Source organism: Aulostomus chinensis, chromosome 16 (genome assembly GCF_037954235.1).
Source record: "Aulostomus chinensis isolate RoL2024-O1b breed Wild chromosome 16, RoL_Achi_v1.0, whole genome shotgun sequence".
Classification (NCBI taxonomy): Eukaryota; Metazoa; Chordata; class Actinopteri; order Syngnathiformes; family Aulostomidae; genus Aulostomus; species Aulostomus chinensis.
In genome coordinates, this window is record NC_141335.1 from 9,134,103 (window position 1) to 9,153,304 (window position 19,202).

A 19,202-nucleotide genomic window follows, 5' to 3' on the forward strand; every position below is an offset into this window, starting at 1 on the left:
CTGCTGGAGTCTTCTGGTAACTACACGTGCTCTTCATGCCGCTGATGTTTGTGATACGTCAACATAAAGCCCGAAAACGTAAAAATAATTGTTCTTAGAATTTTGCAACTATCTGTATTATTCACATAGTATTAAAATATGACAAGGATCAAGTACTTAATTTAATCTGGATTGTAGACCCAGGACCCTGGAGACTGTTCTGGGCCATTTGCGGGATGGAGATATTATCTATATTGAGTCCATGTAAAATGATTGTAAGAACAACTTCTTTATCTGGAAAACCTATTTTTAGCATTTAGGAGGAAAACTTATGATAGGTTTAGATGATGACCTGCACAGGAGAAGCCTATCAGTGTGCTGGTTACTTTGCTAATCCCCAAATCCTGTTTAGTAGCACAGCCCCCTCTAGACCAATATTCTCTCTCCTGTAGCTTGGTTCTTGGTCCCTATCAACTACTAAGGAAAATATAAATGCTTCACTATGTTCACCAGCAAGTTGCCTACTGTGTTTGTGTGGAACACATTGTGGATTTTAATGTTCTGTATGAATTAAACTAAAAAGAAAAGGACATTAAACTTGCTGTGAGACTGAATCACAACATTAAAGTGGAGGCCGCAAAGCTAAACAATGAGCTGAAAGTCACTCCAAAGCTGAGAGAAGATAAGTCTCTCTAGTTTCATCACTACCAGCGATGTCTGACATTAAACAATGTCATTTGATACTTTGTTCTTAACAAAACAACAACCCCTCCCTCCCCACCACCAAATCCATCACAGCCACTTATAAGTCGTCTCTTCCTGCAGGGATGGCATTTTAAAAGATAGAACTAAGAGTGTTACATTTGTAAAAGCTCATGAAGAGGCCTTTATTTTCTTGAGCTGATAAGTGACAGCAGCATCATGTGGAGGTATTAAAGCCAGACTTTTTCTCTTTCTCTTGGGAGACTGTAGTCGTGTGGAAAAGCCATACTGGAAATCCCTGCTATGCTGATGAGGGTTTAAAAGGAATAGCTCATATAATGGGGTGATCCTGGGTGACGTATCCAAATCCCCAACTCATCTTCTTTTATTGGTGTTCACTTTGTCCCCCGTGGCTGCTGTACACACGGCGGGTGAGCGAGGCTCCAGAAATCCTCCATGTGCTGTCTGTTAAATTGATCTACTCAGGTTGTGTCCCAAAGAGGAAGTGCAGCAATCATGATTTTGAGTTTAATCAAGCAACATTAACCTCTGCTTTTTAGATTAATTAAAACAAAACTCCAGTTTTACTGCAAATGAAAAATACATCCAACAAGTGGCTCATCACAGTCATTCTCTCCGTTTCTGCAGACTGCTACAACAATGCATGTCCTTTGACTTCCTTATTAATCTGGAAATCTAATATTTTTCCAAGTCAGAACTAAATAGATTCAATATTAATTTGACTGACGACAAGTATGAGAAGATACATACACGCTGTTAATGTTCTGAGCCTGATTGATGGGTTTGTATAATTAGAGTTTTGCGGGCATTTATCAGCTTGAGATGGTGTTTCTTTGTGTCTAATTATATGCTGTAATTTCATGAATTAATCATTTTTTTGCAACATATCTGCCTGATCCAATTACATTATTCTTTGCATGACTAGTATTCAATTTTTCATCGTGGCGTATCTCTTGCTCAACTTTTAAATTAGGCGCATGATCCTTTAATGGCAATTCAGCTGCTAAATAGAGGATAATTACAATAGCACCATTATATTAATCAGATCTGTCAGGTTTTCACTGCCACTTTCAAGGCAATTCACTGCATGCAAATACTAGCCATTAATGTATAAGTTAATTGTATATATACTAAGAGATGATGGAGATGAAGTGATTAAACCTGTCAAGAAGTTACACCAGGGTTCACATTTAAAGCTACAGTGCAGCATTTTCCCGCCGCCTTCTGGCAGTGACAAGTATGACAAAAACAGCAGGTAGGTTGACAGGTAAGCGTTTCAAATTTGTAAAAAAAAATTGTTATGTATATGGATTATTTACTTGAAATGCATTGCCATGTATAGAACTGTTCTGTTGATAATAAAAAAAAATACAAAAAAATAATGTGATTATGGATTAAAGTTTTGAGGAGCGCAGGTTGCATCAGATGGTTTCATCGACTGTTTCTTTAAATCTATATGGAGAAATCACAGTGCCGTGTTTTAGTTTGTGCTGTATTTTGTGATGAGAAGCTCTGCATTTTTCATCCATGTACATTTTGTTTGGCACATCATGTCACGTATTTTCTGCATACTTGTTTTGCAATCAAGCTTTACATGATGCTTTTTTGGGCGAGGTCGTTATTTCTTGTCGTGTTTGCATCGATCTCTGTTGTCTTCTAGTCAATAGTTGCCACCGATCCATCGAGCGATATATTTCACGCTCTACTGTTGACCTCAGCAGGCAAGTGCATGAAACAGCAACATCTACTGCATAATGCTGGGACTTAATAAAAAATAATGTAATCCCAATGAAATCAACTTTCAATAATTTTTTTTTTTCTGACTGAGGGTTATAAACTACCATGAATCTGGAATTTTGTGCAACACCTTGGTTGTGTTTTGATCTGCATCTCAGGTAGACTACACCACTTGAACAATGTTAGCAATTTAGATTAACATTTAAACCCAAACTTCTTTGATTAATTCCCCTTAACTGTTTAATGTAGGAATATAAAAGTCCTTTAAATGGTTTCCTCTAAACTGTGTACGTGTGTGTGTGTGTGTGTGTGCGCGCGCGCGTGCAGTGCAGTATACATCATTGATTGCATGTGTAGTCTCATAAAACAGGAAATTCTTTGAGCAGTCTTGACTTCAAGGATGTCTCACAGGAAAGACAAGCAGCCTTGTCTTCAATGATAGAGATGTTTGTGAGTAAATAAACCAGTAAAGGTCAAACCTCCTCCATTCCAGAACCACAATCAGAGCGAGTCTTGAACTCTCAAGTCTCTTAAGTATCACAATATGCCTCAATCCCTGTTCCCCTCCCCCTACTTTTTTTTTTTTTTTTCTCCCAGCGATAGAGTTTCAGCAAAGACAGACTGAGTGGGGGGCAGATCCAATAGGCGGCTGTACCACTACACTGTTTACCATTCTCTTTTTTTTATAGCACACTGGCTGGGAGAGATGCTAACATAAGCAGCAGGATTCTCTCTCTCCCTGGCACTTTCTGTACATGAGTCATGTATTTCTGACAGTTACTTTGTGGAGTTAAGCGTGTAATCTGGTATTATTAGATATGAAATCTTTTCAATATTTTAAACCCTCGACACAACACACCAGGATCTGGGCGACAAATAATGTTTTGATGAATAATTTAAAGGGAATAATTTACAAAGACCAGCCGCTGCAGAGGTTACGAGGCTCACGGTCTACCTTCCCCGGCGCCATTCCCGTTATATGGGGAAGCAGATGTTGCGCTATTGTGCATTCTTTTGTATGCATGTATGCAAGATGAATGTCTGCACTGTGCCGTAGGACATCAAGGACACCAAGGTGTATTAGTTTACTGTGAAGGATATTCCGTGGTGTTCCTGTGCTATTCAACAGCAAGATGATGTTTTGTTTGAGAATAAATATTCATGACAGCTGACAGCAGGTTGCTATTGTTTTTGTTTTTTGAATGCACTGTAATGATGAGACAGCTTGAAACCAGATAATCACTGGTTATGAAAGAAAGTGATGATGCCGCAGAAGAATTTTCAAGGTGAAATGCATGTTAAAAAGTTGATCACGATAGGGAAAAAGTGCTGTGCCCTACCAATCCTGAAAAAAGTCATTTCAATGTAAAATAACAAACAAGAAAGGGACCACAGGTTTTGCTTACCTCTTTATGCAATTGATATATTGACAGAAAATTATATTTGATGGGTGATTAAAACTCAATAGAAGGATTGAGTTGCCGCATTTTCCTTTTTCATATGCCTTCTGTTTCACATTGAAAGAATAATTACAAATTGATTATCCACATCCGGCATCGAACGCTGATTGTTACTCAGTGAGAGAAGAAGAGAACCTCTTAAGCTTACCAGCATCTACAGAGAGGAAATTATGTCCTTATCAGTGGGAAGATGGTCTGCTCTGTGTAACATGTTCAAAATGATCATCATGATGTTATAATTGATATTCAGAGTTAATTAATTATTGTGTTCACATTGTAAAAAGGATTTGGTTTAATCATCGTATGCGTGTGCGTGTGTGTGTGTGTGTGTGTGTATGTGTGTGTATGTGTGTGTGTGTGTGTGTGTGTGTGTGTGTGTCTTCAATCTGACAGCAGACACAACTAACCCTTTTGATTTTGGGGGGAGAGGGGGATACAAGTTTCTCTAACCAATTACTAAAACAGAAAATGTCACTTTCACGCAGCATTAATGAGCTGAGCCCTGTTTCATTTGCTATTTCATAATGTGACTCAACCCGTCATCTGACAGAAAGTAAAATGAGGGCATCTTTGTCCGAAATTCAGCTGATAACATACAGTAATGTTATTCTGTACATTTCAACACAGACAGCAGGGGAGAATAAATCTTGCTGGTGTTTCTCAGATCACTTTACTGTGAGATTAATATCCTAAATGTCCCGGGTTAGGCATTTTTAAGAAAAAATATCTGCTGTTTTCACCAATATTTGCTCTTTGACTGAACGGTTATATCATGACTCGGTGCTCTACTTTAGCTGCGCAGTGCTCGGAGCATTGATTAATCTTCCTGCTCACTCTTCTCTGCAGGAGCAGGAAGCTCTCGGGAGAAACCACCAACCAGCTGCCCGTTACACCCGTGACAATGTTTCCTCTGTAGCCTGAATATGAGCATAGTTTTGTCGTGTGTTTCAGTAAAGCGCAAACTTCTGACACCAGTCACACCTCAGGCTATTGCATTTAATAACGTGTTTATCACAACTCCCAGTCATTGTATCGACAGGCATAGCGATGAGCTGTGCAGCTTTAATCAGACTTTGCAGTCCTAAGAACTAAACTATAGGGGTGAGAAATGATAGCCACCGCTGCTTTTTATTATTAGCTTTATGACAACCATGGAGCTGCATGGAATAATTAAAAGGTTTATTAGTTATCATGAAACAAGCCATTCCCACTCAGCAACATAAGACAGTTTTAACCTATTATATAATCCAGGGTGACTATTAATGAAGAGAGATTTTTGTTTCTACTAAAGGGTGCAGGTGATCACAAAAGATTTATAAGAGATTACGCACATTTAACATGGCAATTAGGCAAATGGAAGATGACGCCTCCTCACAGGCATTATAATGACTTTGACTTAATTGCTAACTGGGGTTATGTTGTAATTTGTTTAAAGTAACTGCATAAATTCTGCAAATTCCCACTGCAGCTATTTTTAATGCTGCACTTACACCTAGGGAGCCTTGAATTGGACAAAGACAGAAAAAGAATAAAATTATTTAATAAGAAGCCACAAGATACAACTTGTTCTTGCAATTTAGATTAGATATACTGTGTAGTTATACCTACTGGCTTCAAAACCCAAATTAAGGGGAAAAAAATGTATATCGTTGCGGTGGCAAAATAATTGTGTTGAGGGCTTTGGAGCTTCTACCCATGTGAAATAAAACCACTGGAGATTTTCCTAGATATGTTTGACTTATCGTGTACATACACTGACCACTTTCCAGTGGAATGCAATGATTTCCTGCAGCATTGTGGAATACTTTTAACTATAATGAGTATAATAATTCTCACTATACATTTGGACTGCACTGTAAACTGGCCAGCTCCCTGTTTAGTGGCCTATGAGAAGTGAACGAGTTTCCTCCTCTTCTACCAAGGACACATGAGGGACGCGTGTGTGGGACGGCTATAACAAATGTCACTTAATTGTTTTCACTTTATATCCCTCCATTTGAGGATTTCTATTTTTAGCCTTATCGTAGCTGCCCCACTCCGCGGGGTTCTCTCTTATATTCGTTATTACTTCTCTTCTCTCTTTCCTGCAGTTCTCACCCTCCAGATACCTCTTCTTTTACTTCTTCTTCTTCCTACCTGGCATGCACTGTCTTCTCCATCCTCTTCCCACACACATTCCTCTCTAGAACGTCTTAGAGCGATAAAGGAGGGAGTTAACAGCTGAAACTAATTGGAAATAAGAAGTCAGCTGCCACTGCCTTAATCTTGATATGTGTGATGTTTGTCAAAATGATGATTTTTGACCAGAGGTCGTGGCTCATCTTGTTGTCAACTCATAAAACACTTTTACTTTCAAGTAAACCAACGCAGCTTCGACAGTACTCCTCTGCTATAGTCGTCTCTGCAAGGTTCTCCTGCAACCAAGGCAAATTCTGTACGGCTCATGTCTAGAAGACAAACTGTTACGAAATGTGCCACAAGATGTCAAGAAAAGTCATGAAGAGTTTCTTAATTCTTCACATCTTGAATTATTTACTGAATATTTCAATATTTGAAAACCATGATGCATTCTTTGTTTAGAAATCTTAATGCTTAGGGAAAGTAGCTGTTGTAGAATCTTGCAGAGATTCTGGAGCAGCTCAGTAATGAGTTCCTGTGATGGCCGGTAGGGTTTCTTCAGTTTTGCTTCAACTCAGATATTTCATTAACCTCTCATCCAGTAGAGCCTTGTTGAGAAGGTTCCTCCTTCCCACTGAATTCCGGATCCAGCGGAATATCTGTTTGGATTAAAAGGATTTTTTTTTTCACATCACTGGAGGTTTTTCTTTTTAACAAAAATAATGCAGACACACGGTATAAACAACATACTTACCATTTGCTGTAGGTATGTAAGCACAGCTGCGAGCACAAAGTTCTGAGATGCAAGGTCAACGAGACAGAAGAACAACGTGTCGAAGATCAGCAGCGTGGTCTCGTTTCCATAAAACAGCACTTTACTGTAGGAGTGGGAATCATCTGGAAAGACAAACACATGCACTCCTAAACACTGTATGTACATCGAGAAACAGAGATGTACAGCATCTGTGGTCCAGAAGTCTTTACCATTGTAAAAGATGTTCTGCTCAGCAGGTTGAAGGCGTTCCATCCCGAGCAACCTCTCACTCGCATTTTTGTCCTGTACAACATAGTCCTGGCCAGGATGGAAGAGAAGCAACAAGCTCTTCAGTGCCACATATATCAGGTCAGTGAAACAATTAAATATTCAACCTTGCTGGTATTAAGTGTTTGTAGTATTTGAGCAAATGTACTAACATTATTGTGAATAATGGATCCCAGGAAGTGGCTCACGGTACGGTGGGCGTGCAAGAACTCCTCGAGCTTGTTGGCAATGGACGCATCCATCCGTCGTACAGGTGCACTCCTCTGCAGCACATAAGATGATTCGAATTAAATGCATGATTCATGTTTTTGGTTCCGGCTCAATAAAGATAGAGCCAAGCACAAACCTCTGTCAGTTCACATCGTATCTTCTCGTGGTGTTGGCCCAGTTGCTCGGTGAGGGAGACCTCGAAGGTCTGGATGTCTGAGTGTGGAAGTAGACCTCTTTGACCAACCATTGAACCCTTGAGACAGAAAAATAAGACGGAGAGAAAAAAAAATTATGATTATCATCGATAATTTCATAAGTAACTTCATCTAAAACGATAAGCACAGTGTTGGCGTGTATACCGCTTCTCTCTTTAGATTGTTATTCATTTCTTCCATATTTGTGTCTGCGTAGCCATGGACGGAATGACCGTGGATGTAGTACCCGAAACACCGGTGAGTTAGGACCACCACAGAAATCTACATACAAACACGGACAAAACACACTTATGTCAAACACTTACCAAACAGAGGATTAATTCAAAATATACTCAATTCTTGGCACTTACATTACTGGTGGAGCAGAGATCCACGAACTGTCTCACTTTGTCCTCCACAAAAAACGCATAAATCTCAGCCAAAATCGCCTGAAAAAAAAAAAAAAAGATCTTTTAAGGAACCTGCTAAGAAAATTGTACAGTATTTTTCTTTTCTTAAGACAAGAAAACATGTAATTTAAGAGTGAAAGTTTTTTTTTTTTGCCTGGATAACTCCGATGCAAAGCCAAAGCATGGTTGCCACACCATAACGAAGAATCACGCTGTTCGGGGGGGTGAACTCCTTTGGGGAGCGCTGTAAAGTTGACCAGGGATCCCTGAGAGCGAGGTCAGAAAATCCCAACACCTGAGGGAGACATGTCATCAGGAATGAGGTAAAAGGATGGAACAATTTGAAAAAAAAAAGTATATATATATTGGAGTAAGATGTACTTCAAGGCAGAAGAGCACAGCCACGATCTGAAGGGTAGGATTAATCTTGCGGATGGTCTGGAGGCTCATCCATTCCTTGGCCACAAAGTAAGTCCTCCAGATGCTGACAGGAGGGGTCTCTTGTTCTGCCTCATTGGTTGCTGTTGAGAGGGGCAGATATTTTGAAAAGGCTTCGAAATTATTTCCTTGGAAGACTTGAACTTTGTGCGATCCAATCAAATTTTGGTACCTTGCATTGCCTTATTGCTTCGTGGCTTCTCCCAGTCAATGAAGAACACATCAACTGTCAACTGCAGGACCAGCTTGTGGAGAAACTGTATCGCCTGGATACAAACACACATTATTTTATAATAGAAGCAGATCCTATATACTGTCTGTAATGAACCATGCATTGTAGATTAATCTCACCTTGAGAACGAAGGCCCAAGAGATGTATGATACAAACTGCTCCTCCTGACTAGGCAGTGGTAACAACACTACTACGAAATGCTGACCCTGAGACGGAAAGAAACCCCACACAAAACAGTCAATATTTGTTATATGTACTGTCTATCTATGCATTTTATAACAAAAAAGAAGACAAGTCTAGAGAGAATAGAGAGAAATACAAAAAAAAGAAACAAATGAAGGATTACCTTGTAAAATAAGAGCCATTTCAGTCCAGTTCCAACGGTGACGACAAAGAAAACATTGGCCAGGTCTCCAGCGAAGAACAACAAAAACTTCAGTATTGTCTGAAGCCATAGGAGTGAGGGGAAGAGGGCGAGAGAGAGAACAACATCAGTTTTAATGTAGCACTGACTGAGGAGGCTTAAGGCTTTATGACACATTAAAGACATTTCACCTCCGTATCGACAAACAGTGAGGCCATCCTTCTCTTCCAGCTGATTGTCTTCCGTAGCGAGTTCAAAAGAGCCAGACACCCCATCATACCGAGGGCAACCTGTGCACACGGGAGACACGTGAGATCACCTCCGTCTTGTCCTACTGGACATTTTAAAATGGACATATTAATCATTCTACTCACTTTGGTCTGAATGAGAGCCCCTTTCTGATCCATCTCATATTCCACCGCAAATTTCGCCTTGAATCAGATAAACTTGTCAAATAAATGCATGACAAAAAATAAAGTTTTTAAAATAAAAACATTTTCCTGTTCTAACAGAGTCCACAAAGCGACTCTTTGTTCGGCATCTAAAGCACAGCCTTTTTGTGACAAAGATTTCCAGTGTGTGTGTGTGTGTGTGTGTGTGTGTGTGTGTGTGTGTGTGTGTGTGTGTGTGTGTGTAGGTGTGTGTTCACTCACAGATACAGTTTGTGTTTTAATATCTGTGATGGGAACATCTTTGTACTCCACAGTCATCAGAGGAGTGTAGATCTGTCCTTCCCTGGTCTGGTGGGCCAACTGGAACCTGCAAAACAGGCTTATCTGAGTAAGTAAACCTCACAGCTTTAAAATGCAGTTACATCATTTTTTCAAGTTGGCGGTTCGCATGTTTGTAGATCCCTTTATAGTTAAAGTCACCTCTCAGGAACTCCGCGAGGGTACAAATGTCCACTTGGACAGAAGAATCACCTCAAGAAGAGTTTGGCGGTCAAAGGTCAAGGTCACTGTCACCTCACATATATCTGCCCCATTTTCATGAATGCGAAATCCCATGAATGCTTTAAAAGAATTCTCTTCAAATTTTGCATTAACATTTTTTTTTTGTTGGTCTAGCATTTTTCTTCTATTTGAGTAATTCTGAATCAAGACGCTCACCTTATTTTGATGCTGTTGGCCACTCGGATGACTTTCAGATGTTGGTTTTTCTCTCTTCCACTCAGTGCGTCGACAACAAACATACGTCGAGTCAGGTACCAGTTCTTCATGTTGTCTGTGCGCAGATGGATCACATTTCAGTAATTCATACAAGCACATACGCACACGCACACGCACACGCACACACACACACACACACACACACACACACACACACACACATCATTTAAGAGCAATCCTCCTACCTTGATTGATGAACTGCCATTTGTATTGTTGGTTATCAACCTTTGTTGGCACAGGCAGAAGTTTTCTTTTCTCCCTGATGCGGAGTTCCAGGAACACATCGTAGAAAAGTGGCTCAGGATGAGTATGCACCAGCTCTTCTACTGAGAGATCACACTACAAACACACACACACACATGCACGCACGCACGCACGCACATACACAACTGTAACTCAACTGGGCATCACAGAATGTTGTTAAATAAAACAGGCACACTTACTGATTCTGTGTAGACAGTGCCAAAGCTAAAGGCAGCCTTCTTTTTGATGGGCGAGTCTGGACAAAGCTTAAAGAGACAAGGAGAAGAAGAGTTATATCGTTCTGACATATTGTTGAGTCATGCTTTTCGATCTTAATGCTGTCAAATTGTAAGATCTGAGTCACATTTCTAAGGAGGCCTAAACTTCACGCACCTTCAAAGCAGCTTTGCCAAAAACTGTTATCTGAAGCAACAATTACTATTCTATTTCTTTCTGATTTTTTTATACCTGGAGATTCCCTCCTGCTACGTTTTCCCATCGGAGGAACTGTCCTCTGACATTGTAGACAGCAGCAATCAGCTTAATGTCATTGTCCTAGTCAACGAAGAAAAGACGTCAATGAAACCATTTTCTGTCGCGTGTCATGTTGAATAATTGACAGGCATAATTGATCGACGTTCATCTCTTACGTTTTTTCCTCCAGCGAAACTGAACTCAGCCGGAACTGGGGTCTGAAGCACTTGAGTCGCCAGTCCAGGTTCATTCCCGTAGTAAAGCCATGGTAGAGCACCTTTCCTGAAGGGCAGAGAAAAAAATTCTGGATGAAACTCCGTCACGGTTTTACAAACGAGCTTACATGTACGACAGTGTTGATTACCAGTAGGAAATGCCTTGATTTGACCTCAGAGCAGCCTTCGCTCTGAAGATCGTGTTGAAGAGACCGCAGGCATCATTGCTAACTCTGCTGACGGAGTGCATGTTCATCACACACATGTTCCCAAGAGCCTGGCAAGCTGTCACGTCAGAGAAAACCTGTGGAGATATAACAGCTTATACTTTCAGATGATGGACCTGCAAAATCCTGATCAAACAGTCATAATGAGGAGGGATATGAACCAAATCGTTCGATCCATTGAAATGAAAAACCTCTGAGCTCATCACCTCCTCTTATCCATGCGAACAGATCATCAAACGCATCAAACCTTCTGATTACTAAATGTTCCACTCTTCTGCGGAACAACTTTGACTTAAACAACATAACATCCTAAAATTCTAAATCGCAAGCTTCCTAGAGTGTAAAGTAAAGACAGGGTGGAATTACTCGGCAGGCTGCTGCGGCGGAGTTCAGGTTATTGGCGAACCAGGTAGACCGGATATTCAACCTCTGCCGGGAGATGAGAACACAAAATCAGAATTCACCCGAAATTCATGAAAATAAACTGAGTAGTAAAAGGGGATGACGAGACTCACCAGCTGAGAGAAGTAGACAGTGGGCTGCAAATTGGTTTGAAGTGTGTTTGGTGGGAAACATAATCCTCTGTCCTGGAAAATCCCATTGACCACTCATGTTAAATACATTCTTTGACTCAAAGGTGTTTGGATTGTTTGGTTGAGAGGGCCAGGTGAACTCACCGGGATGTTTGGAGGTTCACACGAACAGGAGGGAGTCTGACATCTTTCACAACTGGAAGAAAACATCATCAAACTTATGGTGTGTTCCAGTTTAGAATTCAGAATTTTTTTGAGTTCCCAGTTGAAAATTTCAACTGGTATCAGTCAACCTGCGTGTGACCTCACTCTCATTTCCGACCTCCACTTTCCAAGAAATGACACTAGGAATGGAGTGCAAAAATGTTCCTAGAACCTGTATAGACAAGCTGGGAAGTGTGCTGGATACCTGTCTCCTCTGCTGTTTGGTTTTGAGACATCTGATCCGTTTCCATGGCAGGCCTCACACCTCGCTTCCTCCAATAGGTTTCCACTGACATTCCTCTCCACTGGAAGGGAGAAGCAGCCATTTATTATAAAATGTGCAATTAAATATCATTTTGCCACCAGGAGAAGATCCAACTATATGTGGTGACTCACCAAGGATATTTCCTGTTGGGCACTTGCAGTTCCCCTCATCAGTGAGACCGCCTGGACAGCTGATACAGTCAAAGCCATCCTTTGTGACGGCCTGTAAAGAAATTAGGAAGCTTATCAGAATCAATTCCGATGACAGAGAAATAAAAGATTTGCACTGTTAAATTTATTTACAGGCTTGTGAGAGGGACAGGCCTGACAAATAATCTTGGCCCTATCAGTTGTGAGAGTGCGGTAGCCAGGTTTGCAAACACAATGGAGTCCTGGAAGACAAACAGAAAGAACAAGTACAATAGATGTTATATAATGATGGCTTTTACATTGGAATGTTGCACAATTTGCATCATGAAATTTTGATTAGGAATGTTAAAATATTCTTATTTTCATCCTCTTTATAGATTGATACAAATATATGTATGTATATATATATATATATATATATATATATTCAAAAAAATCAATAAATTCATCTTAATTGCTTTGAACATAATTTGCATTCCACTTACCTTGTTAATGTGGTATGAAATACATATATGAATAAGATATTTTGATTGCACCTTAATACTACGAATCACATTATTCTACTTCAGGGTGTTTTCCCTTTTACCGGATTTGTCTTCTCAAAAAGCAAAGGTTATTTTGGCCTTTTTCACTTTACATTTTATACAGCTCAGTGGGGTTTCTCTTGGTCTTTTGTGACTGACAGAACCACAGTTAAAGTTTATTTTGGAAAAAAAGTTGATACCAAAGTTGTGTATTTCAACTACCGGTACTTGTAACAGGAGTCTTGAGCTCTGAAAGGCTTTTTTCCCCCTCTCCTTCTTTGTGACACCAGAATGCAAAAAGAGCCAGCCATGTATAATGAAGCTAATAGCAAACAACAGCTACAGCAACAAAACAACTACCCAAAAATGTATGTTTACAAATTCTCAAGCACACTGTCTGGTTTAATCCAAGTCTTTTTACCCACCTATTTGTTGAGTAATTCACAAACCGTCATTTCAGATTGAAACATACTAACTATAGCCCCTCTGGTCACACTGGAAGTGTATGAATTAGTAAGCTAATGTTTTTGGACAGGTTTGTTGCAGGTTTAGCTTCCAGTTGCTATCAGCTTCAAGTTAAAGATACATGGATGGCTCTCTCTGCATTCATAAAAATGACAACAGAGTAAAAGCCTAACATTTAACAGTCACCAACCTGTAGTGCTCCGTTGTTGATTGGAACCACAGCTTTCACATGACAGACTCGAGATGTCAAAAAATTCTTTCACACCACAGTCTGAAGGAGCCTTAAACGGGATGAAAAACTTCTGACAGTTAAGCAGATCGACGAGTGCTGCGAGTATAATCATTAGAGGGACTCCATATCTGGTAACGACTGACAGTAATGTCCTCATCACCATGGTCACGGCTCGAAAGCAAGGTTACAGTTTGCTTTCACCGTTGGCTTTGTTGTAATGCACTAAGAAGATAGCAGTACTGTACCTTAAATAATGCACCCTATCAAAGACTATCAAATTAAGTTTTGTCATTCTGAGATTAAATTCTGAATTCAAACACAAGGAAATGCATTGCCTTGTTTGTTTAATCCTGACTTTGATCTCTGAATTCTCACTTTGATCTGACAATATCTGTGTGATCTTTGATCTCTCACTCAGAAGATGCCATATTCACATTTTACTTATCTGAAAATGAATCAGTCAAGAGATATAATGTAATACGTTGATAGATTTTAAATAGCAAAATATTTTTCAACTTTTGGGAGGCATTTATTTCTTCAGAATCTTCTTCTCCTTCTTAAAGTGATACCCCACTCAAAAAGTGTACTTTGAAGATAACAGTTTGTGAGTGCTTCAAAGGCAAAAACACAAATTTTAGACTGAAGAATGGCTTTAACACACAGATTGTTGATCTATTCACATAAATAATAAAAGAACAAATTTACTCCCATGAAATGATGCTGGATTTTGTATTATTTATTTACATGTTGTATGCCAAAAAGAACAAAAGTGGATGTGACACAGTTGCAGCTCTTTCATCCACAACCAGAAAATACCAGATGCTGCAGGTTGGTTATTTGCCATATGCCCAGCGTTTTATCTTTTCTACATTAATCTACAGTGGTATCCATCATGCATTAATTCTACATCAATCTGACCACAAATAGTGCAGCCTGTGCAATCTGGGGGTTACACAGAACGGACTCACTTTCGAGTTGCAATATGGCCTTAGTTGTAAAGTAAATACCAGTACAAAGTCATTACTAAAATCTGAGAAAACTGAGAGATCTTCAGAATGGATAAGTGTCTTCTCACAAACCACTTACATGTAATGGGTTAAAGCCATGCACTGACAAGTTAGCTGATGGATGAGGTGATTATTTCCCCTTTTCCCTTCACTTGAGGAGATTCCTTGCTACCTAATTGGTAAGAGAGCAGATAACAAGGGAAGCGACGTCTCCTTCTCTTTCTCCTCACTCCCCGTCTACTTTTCCAGTTCCCAGTCATTTAACTAATCTTGTTTTATCCCCTTGTCGACAGGCGCAGGACTCAGGCGGTAAAATGGAGTGTGGTAGCGATAACTTGCATGGCAGGGCCACAGTAATTTAATGGGAACAGATGTTTCCCCTGCTAGAGTGACAGCAGATCCTTCTCCGGCTCCCTGAAGGGAGGAGCAGACACATTACAGATGGTTGTTGTGCCTGTGGTCATCATTACGAAGGGCCAGGTTTAGACCTAGTGCCTGTCCTGTTGAAGATATGAAAGCAGTGAAGGACGGAAGAGCCCCAGGATAAAAAATGACTCAAGGGGCCTCTGGCTTACACCTTAAAGCAGAAGAAGTGGAGGGAGATAGAGGAAGTTAGCGAGACAGATTTGGGTGTTTGTGTGTGTGTGTGTGTGTGTGTGTGTGTGTGTTGTAGGCATGAAGATTATGTGTGGGCATTTTCAATACAGATTGTGAGATCTCATCACGAGAGAAGACCTCAGCAGACGGCGAGGCAGAAGACACTGATCGACCCAGGCACTGCACATCAAACAGAGGCAACAACAAAAGTGCCTTTTCTCTCTGTCTCTTCACACTCAAAAGATGAATCCCTCTCTGTGACCAAGTGAAATTGAATTCTTCCCTTTTGTGTCATGCAAAAAGTGAGAGCACATTTCATCGAGTCCTTTGCTTTTTCATCACACTTGTAATTCCAGTTGTCAGCTGCTCCAAAGGTCAATATGACACCATATTTTTGCTGGCTGGAATACTGCTCTTCATACTTTGTTTTCCTTCAACGATTAAAATGAAACGTATTTAACTGGATACGCTTAAATTAGCCTGATTGAAATTTAAATTTTGTCCTTTATTTTCCCCTTAATTCTCAGGATCTAAGTTTTAAAAGTCATGCATGACAGAACTGATCAATGAGTTAATGAAAATTAAAATGTATGTAGATCAGCACTAATTCAAAGAGGTAAGGTGTCAAAGTACTGTTTAACAAACAAGTCGGTAGCCGCTAATGTGACATTCGTTGGATAGTTTCCGTGATTAAAAAAAAGCATGCTCAAAAGCACTCTTGTCAAAAAGTGTGAAATCCTTTATTGAGACAGCTATTTCACATTGAAATACTGAAAAAACATTGACAATGCGTGTTAAACCAGAGCTGGAACATACAGTCTTAATCGTGCGGCTCTCAGCTCGCAAGGTTCCCTTTAATAGACATCAGATAATTGTGAACACCTGAGCACCTGAGGTAACAAAAGCACAGAGTGACCTCGAGAGTGCGCCACAAAACAAGACAAACACAGGAGAAACAAATATAACAGGCCACCAAAAAAAAAAAAAAAAAAATATATATATATATATATATATATATATATATATATCTCACACAATTAGATTTGTTTATTTTCAGAGGAAGGTCAGCGTTAGCAGATGTAGAGGATGGAGTATAGAAATACAAGAAAAGTATATGTTGTGGCCACAATAACTTCTTTCCACACTTTGATTAATCTGTGGCCACAAGATATAACTTGATCTCTTATTGTGATGAACTTTTGGGCTGGAATTCCACAATTTGATGAATCTGTGGCCTCAAGCTACTCATTCCCACACTTGAAGTAATTTTTCTCTGGCCACATTTGGGCTCCATACAGATGAATTTAAACATAATCCAGTATTATTTGAGTCTTATTGTCATTTACTCCCCATGCTGGGAAATACACTAAGTAATATTTCAGGATATATAAATACCTATAGAAATCATTTGCTGGAAGGAGAGTTTTTTTTTTCTTTTCCAGAGAACTGTGAGAATAGACCTGAAAGGCTAACACAATGGAATCACCATAAACTTCCTTTAAAGAAGAACCGTCCAATGTCAACATCAACCACCAAACAGATTGTGCAGTATGTTCCCGCTCCAAATTTCCAAATGCAATTTATGTGCATAATAAATGCAATATCACTCCTGGTTGAGGGAAAGAAAAGCTGTCATATTCGTAAGAGGATGTGCCAATTGGAAAGGTCACAACTGTCTATAGAGAACAAATGAGGCCGGTAATCGTTTTTCCCGCCAGGCTTCTACAGGCACATAAAAGAACAGGTGCTTGTCTGAATCTTGATGATCCCCTCTAAGTGAAATCATTGACGCACATCCAGCTCAATTAAGCAGCAACTATGGTGAGTGAGAAATGATCACATTCTGTAGGAGAAAGTGGGAAATAAAATGAAACAAAAAAAAAAAAATAACTGTATGATGACAACATCCTCGAGTTGCGGAGTAAAGGGAACTTTGTAAATCCTGCTAGGCAACAACTTTGAGAAGCCAGTGGGAAAACTGCCACTGACATTTACTGCGCCTGTGTGTGTTACAGCTGTGTGTGTGTGTGTGTGTGTGTGTGCTGCATGATCTTTTTTAAACAGTGTGTACAGTTAGACTTCAAGGTCATATGTGTGTGTGTGCGTGTGGCACGCTGAGGAGGATTACAGCAGCTAATGGACAGTGCTCCACTTTAATGAAGAGCCCTGATGAGAAGGCAGATTGGTCCCAGTCGACAGATTAGCCACTCCTGTTTCCACTTTCATGGGTGCCCAGATGCATTACGTGAGGAATTTCACAGCTGATTGGTGATCCCTGCTGACTAAACTAACCAATGCATGTGTGTGCGCGTGTGTGTGTATAAGCATTCCCACGGCAAGTGTTTTATGTTAACTTCTCAATTACACACACGTGAAGGCTGCTCTTTCATCCTCACTCTTTCATGACAGGGATTTCTAACATTCAGAAGTATAAAGCTCTGTGATGGATGTCAGGCTGTAAATCAGGCTGGCTTATACATCTATGGCGAATATGAAGAGCAATCAAAAAGCAGTTAGAAAAGAAAAACCTTTCGGCCATAGCTTTCTTTGTATTCTGCGGAGCAACCAAGAAAGTAGATTGGATTGTGGTCAAGCCAATGATACTTAATCATTTTCTTATCAGTGATTGCTGTCAGAGCCCAGCTAAGGGATGACCCCAGAAGAAAGAGGAGAAATGAAGGACAGAGGGTGTGAGCTTAGCAGCACACCTGCCTATTGACACTGGTGCTTTATTCCACCTGAATTCCCTTCCTGATGGCCACTCTGTGAAGGTTAATGGGGGATAAAGCATTTTGTCATAAAGCTCACAGCATCCCCTTCTCTCATGGTCTGGTATTAGAGGCCAACAGGACAGAAAGAAAAATGTTTATCAGTGCCAGCGGTCACTTGTAAACAACTTGTCACGATGGCCTATTTCTGAACAATATACCTCCTAAGCTGCGGATGTTTCAAGTACAAAAGCACAGCAGGTTAAGATGTGTCATGCAGGTTTGACAAGGGTGTTTCTGTGGGATCTGTGCTTAGTGCTCCCTGGTTGGTGAATACATCCTCGATCAAATGTATTGTATCAAATACAAGGAGGCACAGGAATGTTTTTGTGTGTGTGTGTGTGTGTGTGTGTGTGTGGGGGGGGCTGTTTTACTGAACAGAACTGGACAGAAAATGAAACAAAACGGACAAATTATTGTTTAAGAAGCATCTTTTTTTTTTTTAAGAAAAGTGCCGCAATAATAATGATGAAGAAGAAGAAGAAGAAGAATGGTTCATTGTCCATCTATTAAATTCATCTGTCCTTAAAGACAAAAGTAATCACGTACAGTTTATACAAAATTACGCTTCAGTTACAAGAATATAGCAATAATACCAGCACTGATAATGACAAATCCACTCACGAGGAAGCTGCATAAGAAGTTTCTTTTACTGTTTTCAAGTGTTTCCTCAGTGGTAATTAACTTCAGCTGGCCATCCACATGACTCACTCATTATGAAGTTTGCTTCATTAGAGCTGAGCATGGCAGTTTCCTCGCCTTTGACGTCAATATGTACTGTACTAAAAAGAAAATAATGATTCAATTATATGATGAGTTATATTAGGTGGGTTATTGGGTCATTTGCTTCACATGCATGGAACTTGATGAATCACCAAGCAACTGCTCAGCATTCGAGGAGGTTTACATAACATTTGTGTAGCAGCACTGCCCTCTGCTGACAGCTAACATGCATTACTATTACCACAAGTTCAAGCGTAGAATTACACCTGAAACAAAAATGACCTGGAGGGACTAAATCGAAGGCGGCGTGTGCAAAAATAATTCGAATTCCATTTTAGACACGTGCTGGAATCAGCGATACAAATTGTGATGCAGGATTTAATTCGAATTTCTTCCACGAGCCCTTAACCTAAATATTCTATGTGTCAGGATATGGAGGGGACAGGCCATGTAGCTGAGAGAAAAATGGCCCGATTATTAAAAAAAGTCAGACTACAATA

General features: G+C 40.0%; 1 protein-coding gene across 1 annotated transcript; it reads right to left on the minus strand.

The window, feature by feature from the left end:
* Nucleotides 1-6,406: 6,406 nt before the first annotated feature.
* Nucleotides 6,407-13,839, minus strand: LOC147247395 (meckelin-like). Its single transcript, XM_086179801.1, has 28 exons — nt 13,566-13,839; nt 12,540-12,628; nt 12,369-12,459; nt 12,178-12,277; nt 11,913-11,964; nt 11,751-11,822; nt 11,602-11,664; nt 11,158-11,312; nt 10,970-11,075; nt 10,788-10,874; nt 10,520-10,585; nt 10,262-10,415; nt 10,017-10,131; nt 9,561-9,666; nt 9,282-9,338; nt 9,099-9,197; nt 8,890-8,988; nt 8,663-8,749; nt 8,484-8,577; nt 8,255-8,394; nt 8,028-8,168; nt 7,835-7,912; nt 7,629-7,745; nt 7,406-7,522; nt 7,212-7,322; nt 7,002-7,089; nt 6,772-6,914; nt 6,407-6,676 (listed from the first exon to the last, which is right to left on the minus strand). Exons 1-28 carry the CDS (start codon nt 13,768-13,770, stop codon nt 6,587-6,589), a joined length of 2,922 nt encoding a protein of 973 aa, XP_086035927.1. The 5' UTR covers nt 13,771-13,839; the 3' UTR covers nt 6,407-6,586.
* Between the last annotated feature and the right edge of the window lie 5,363 nt (nt 13,840-19,202).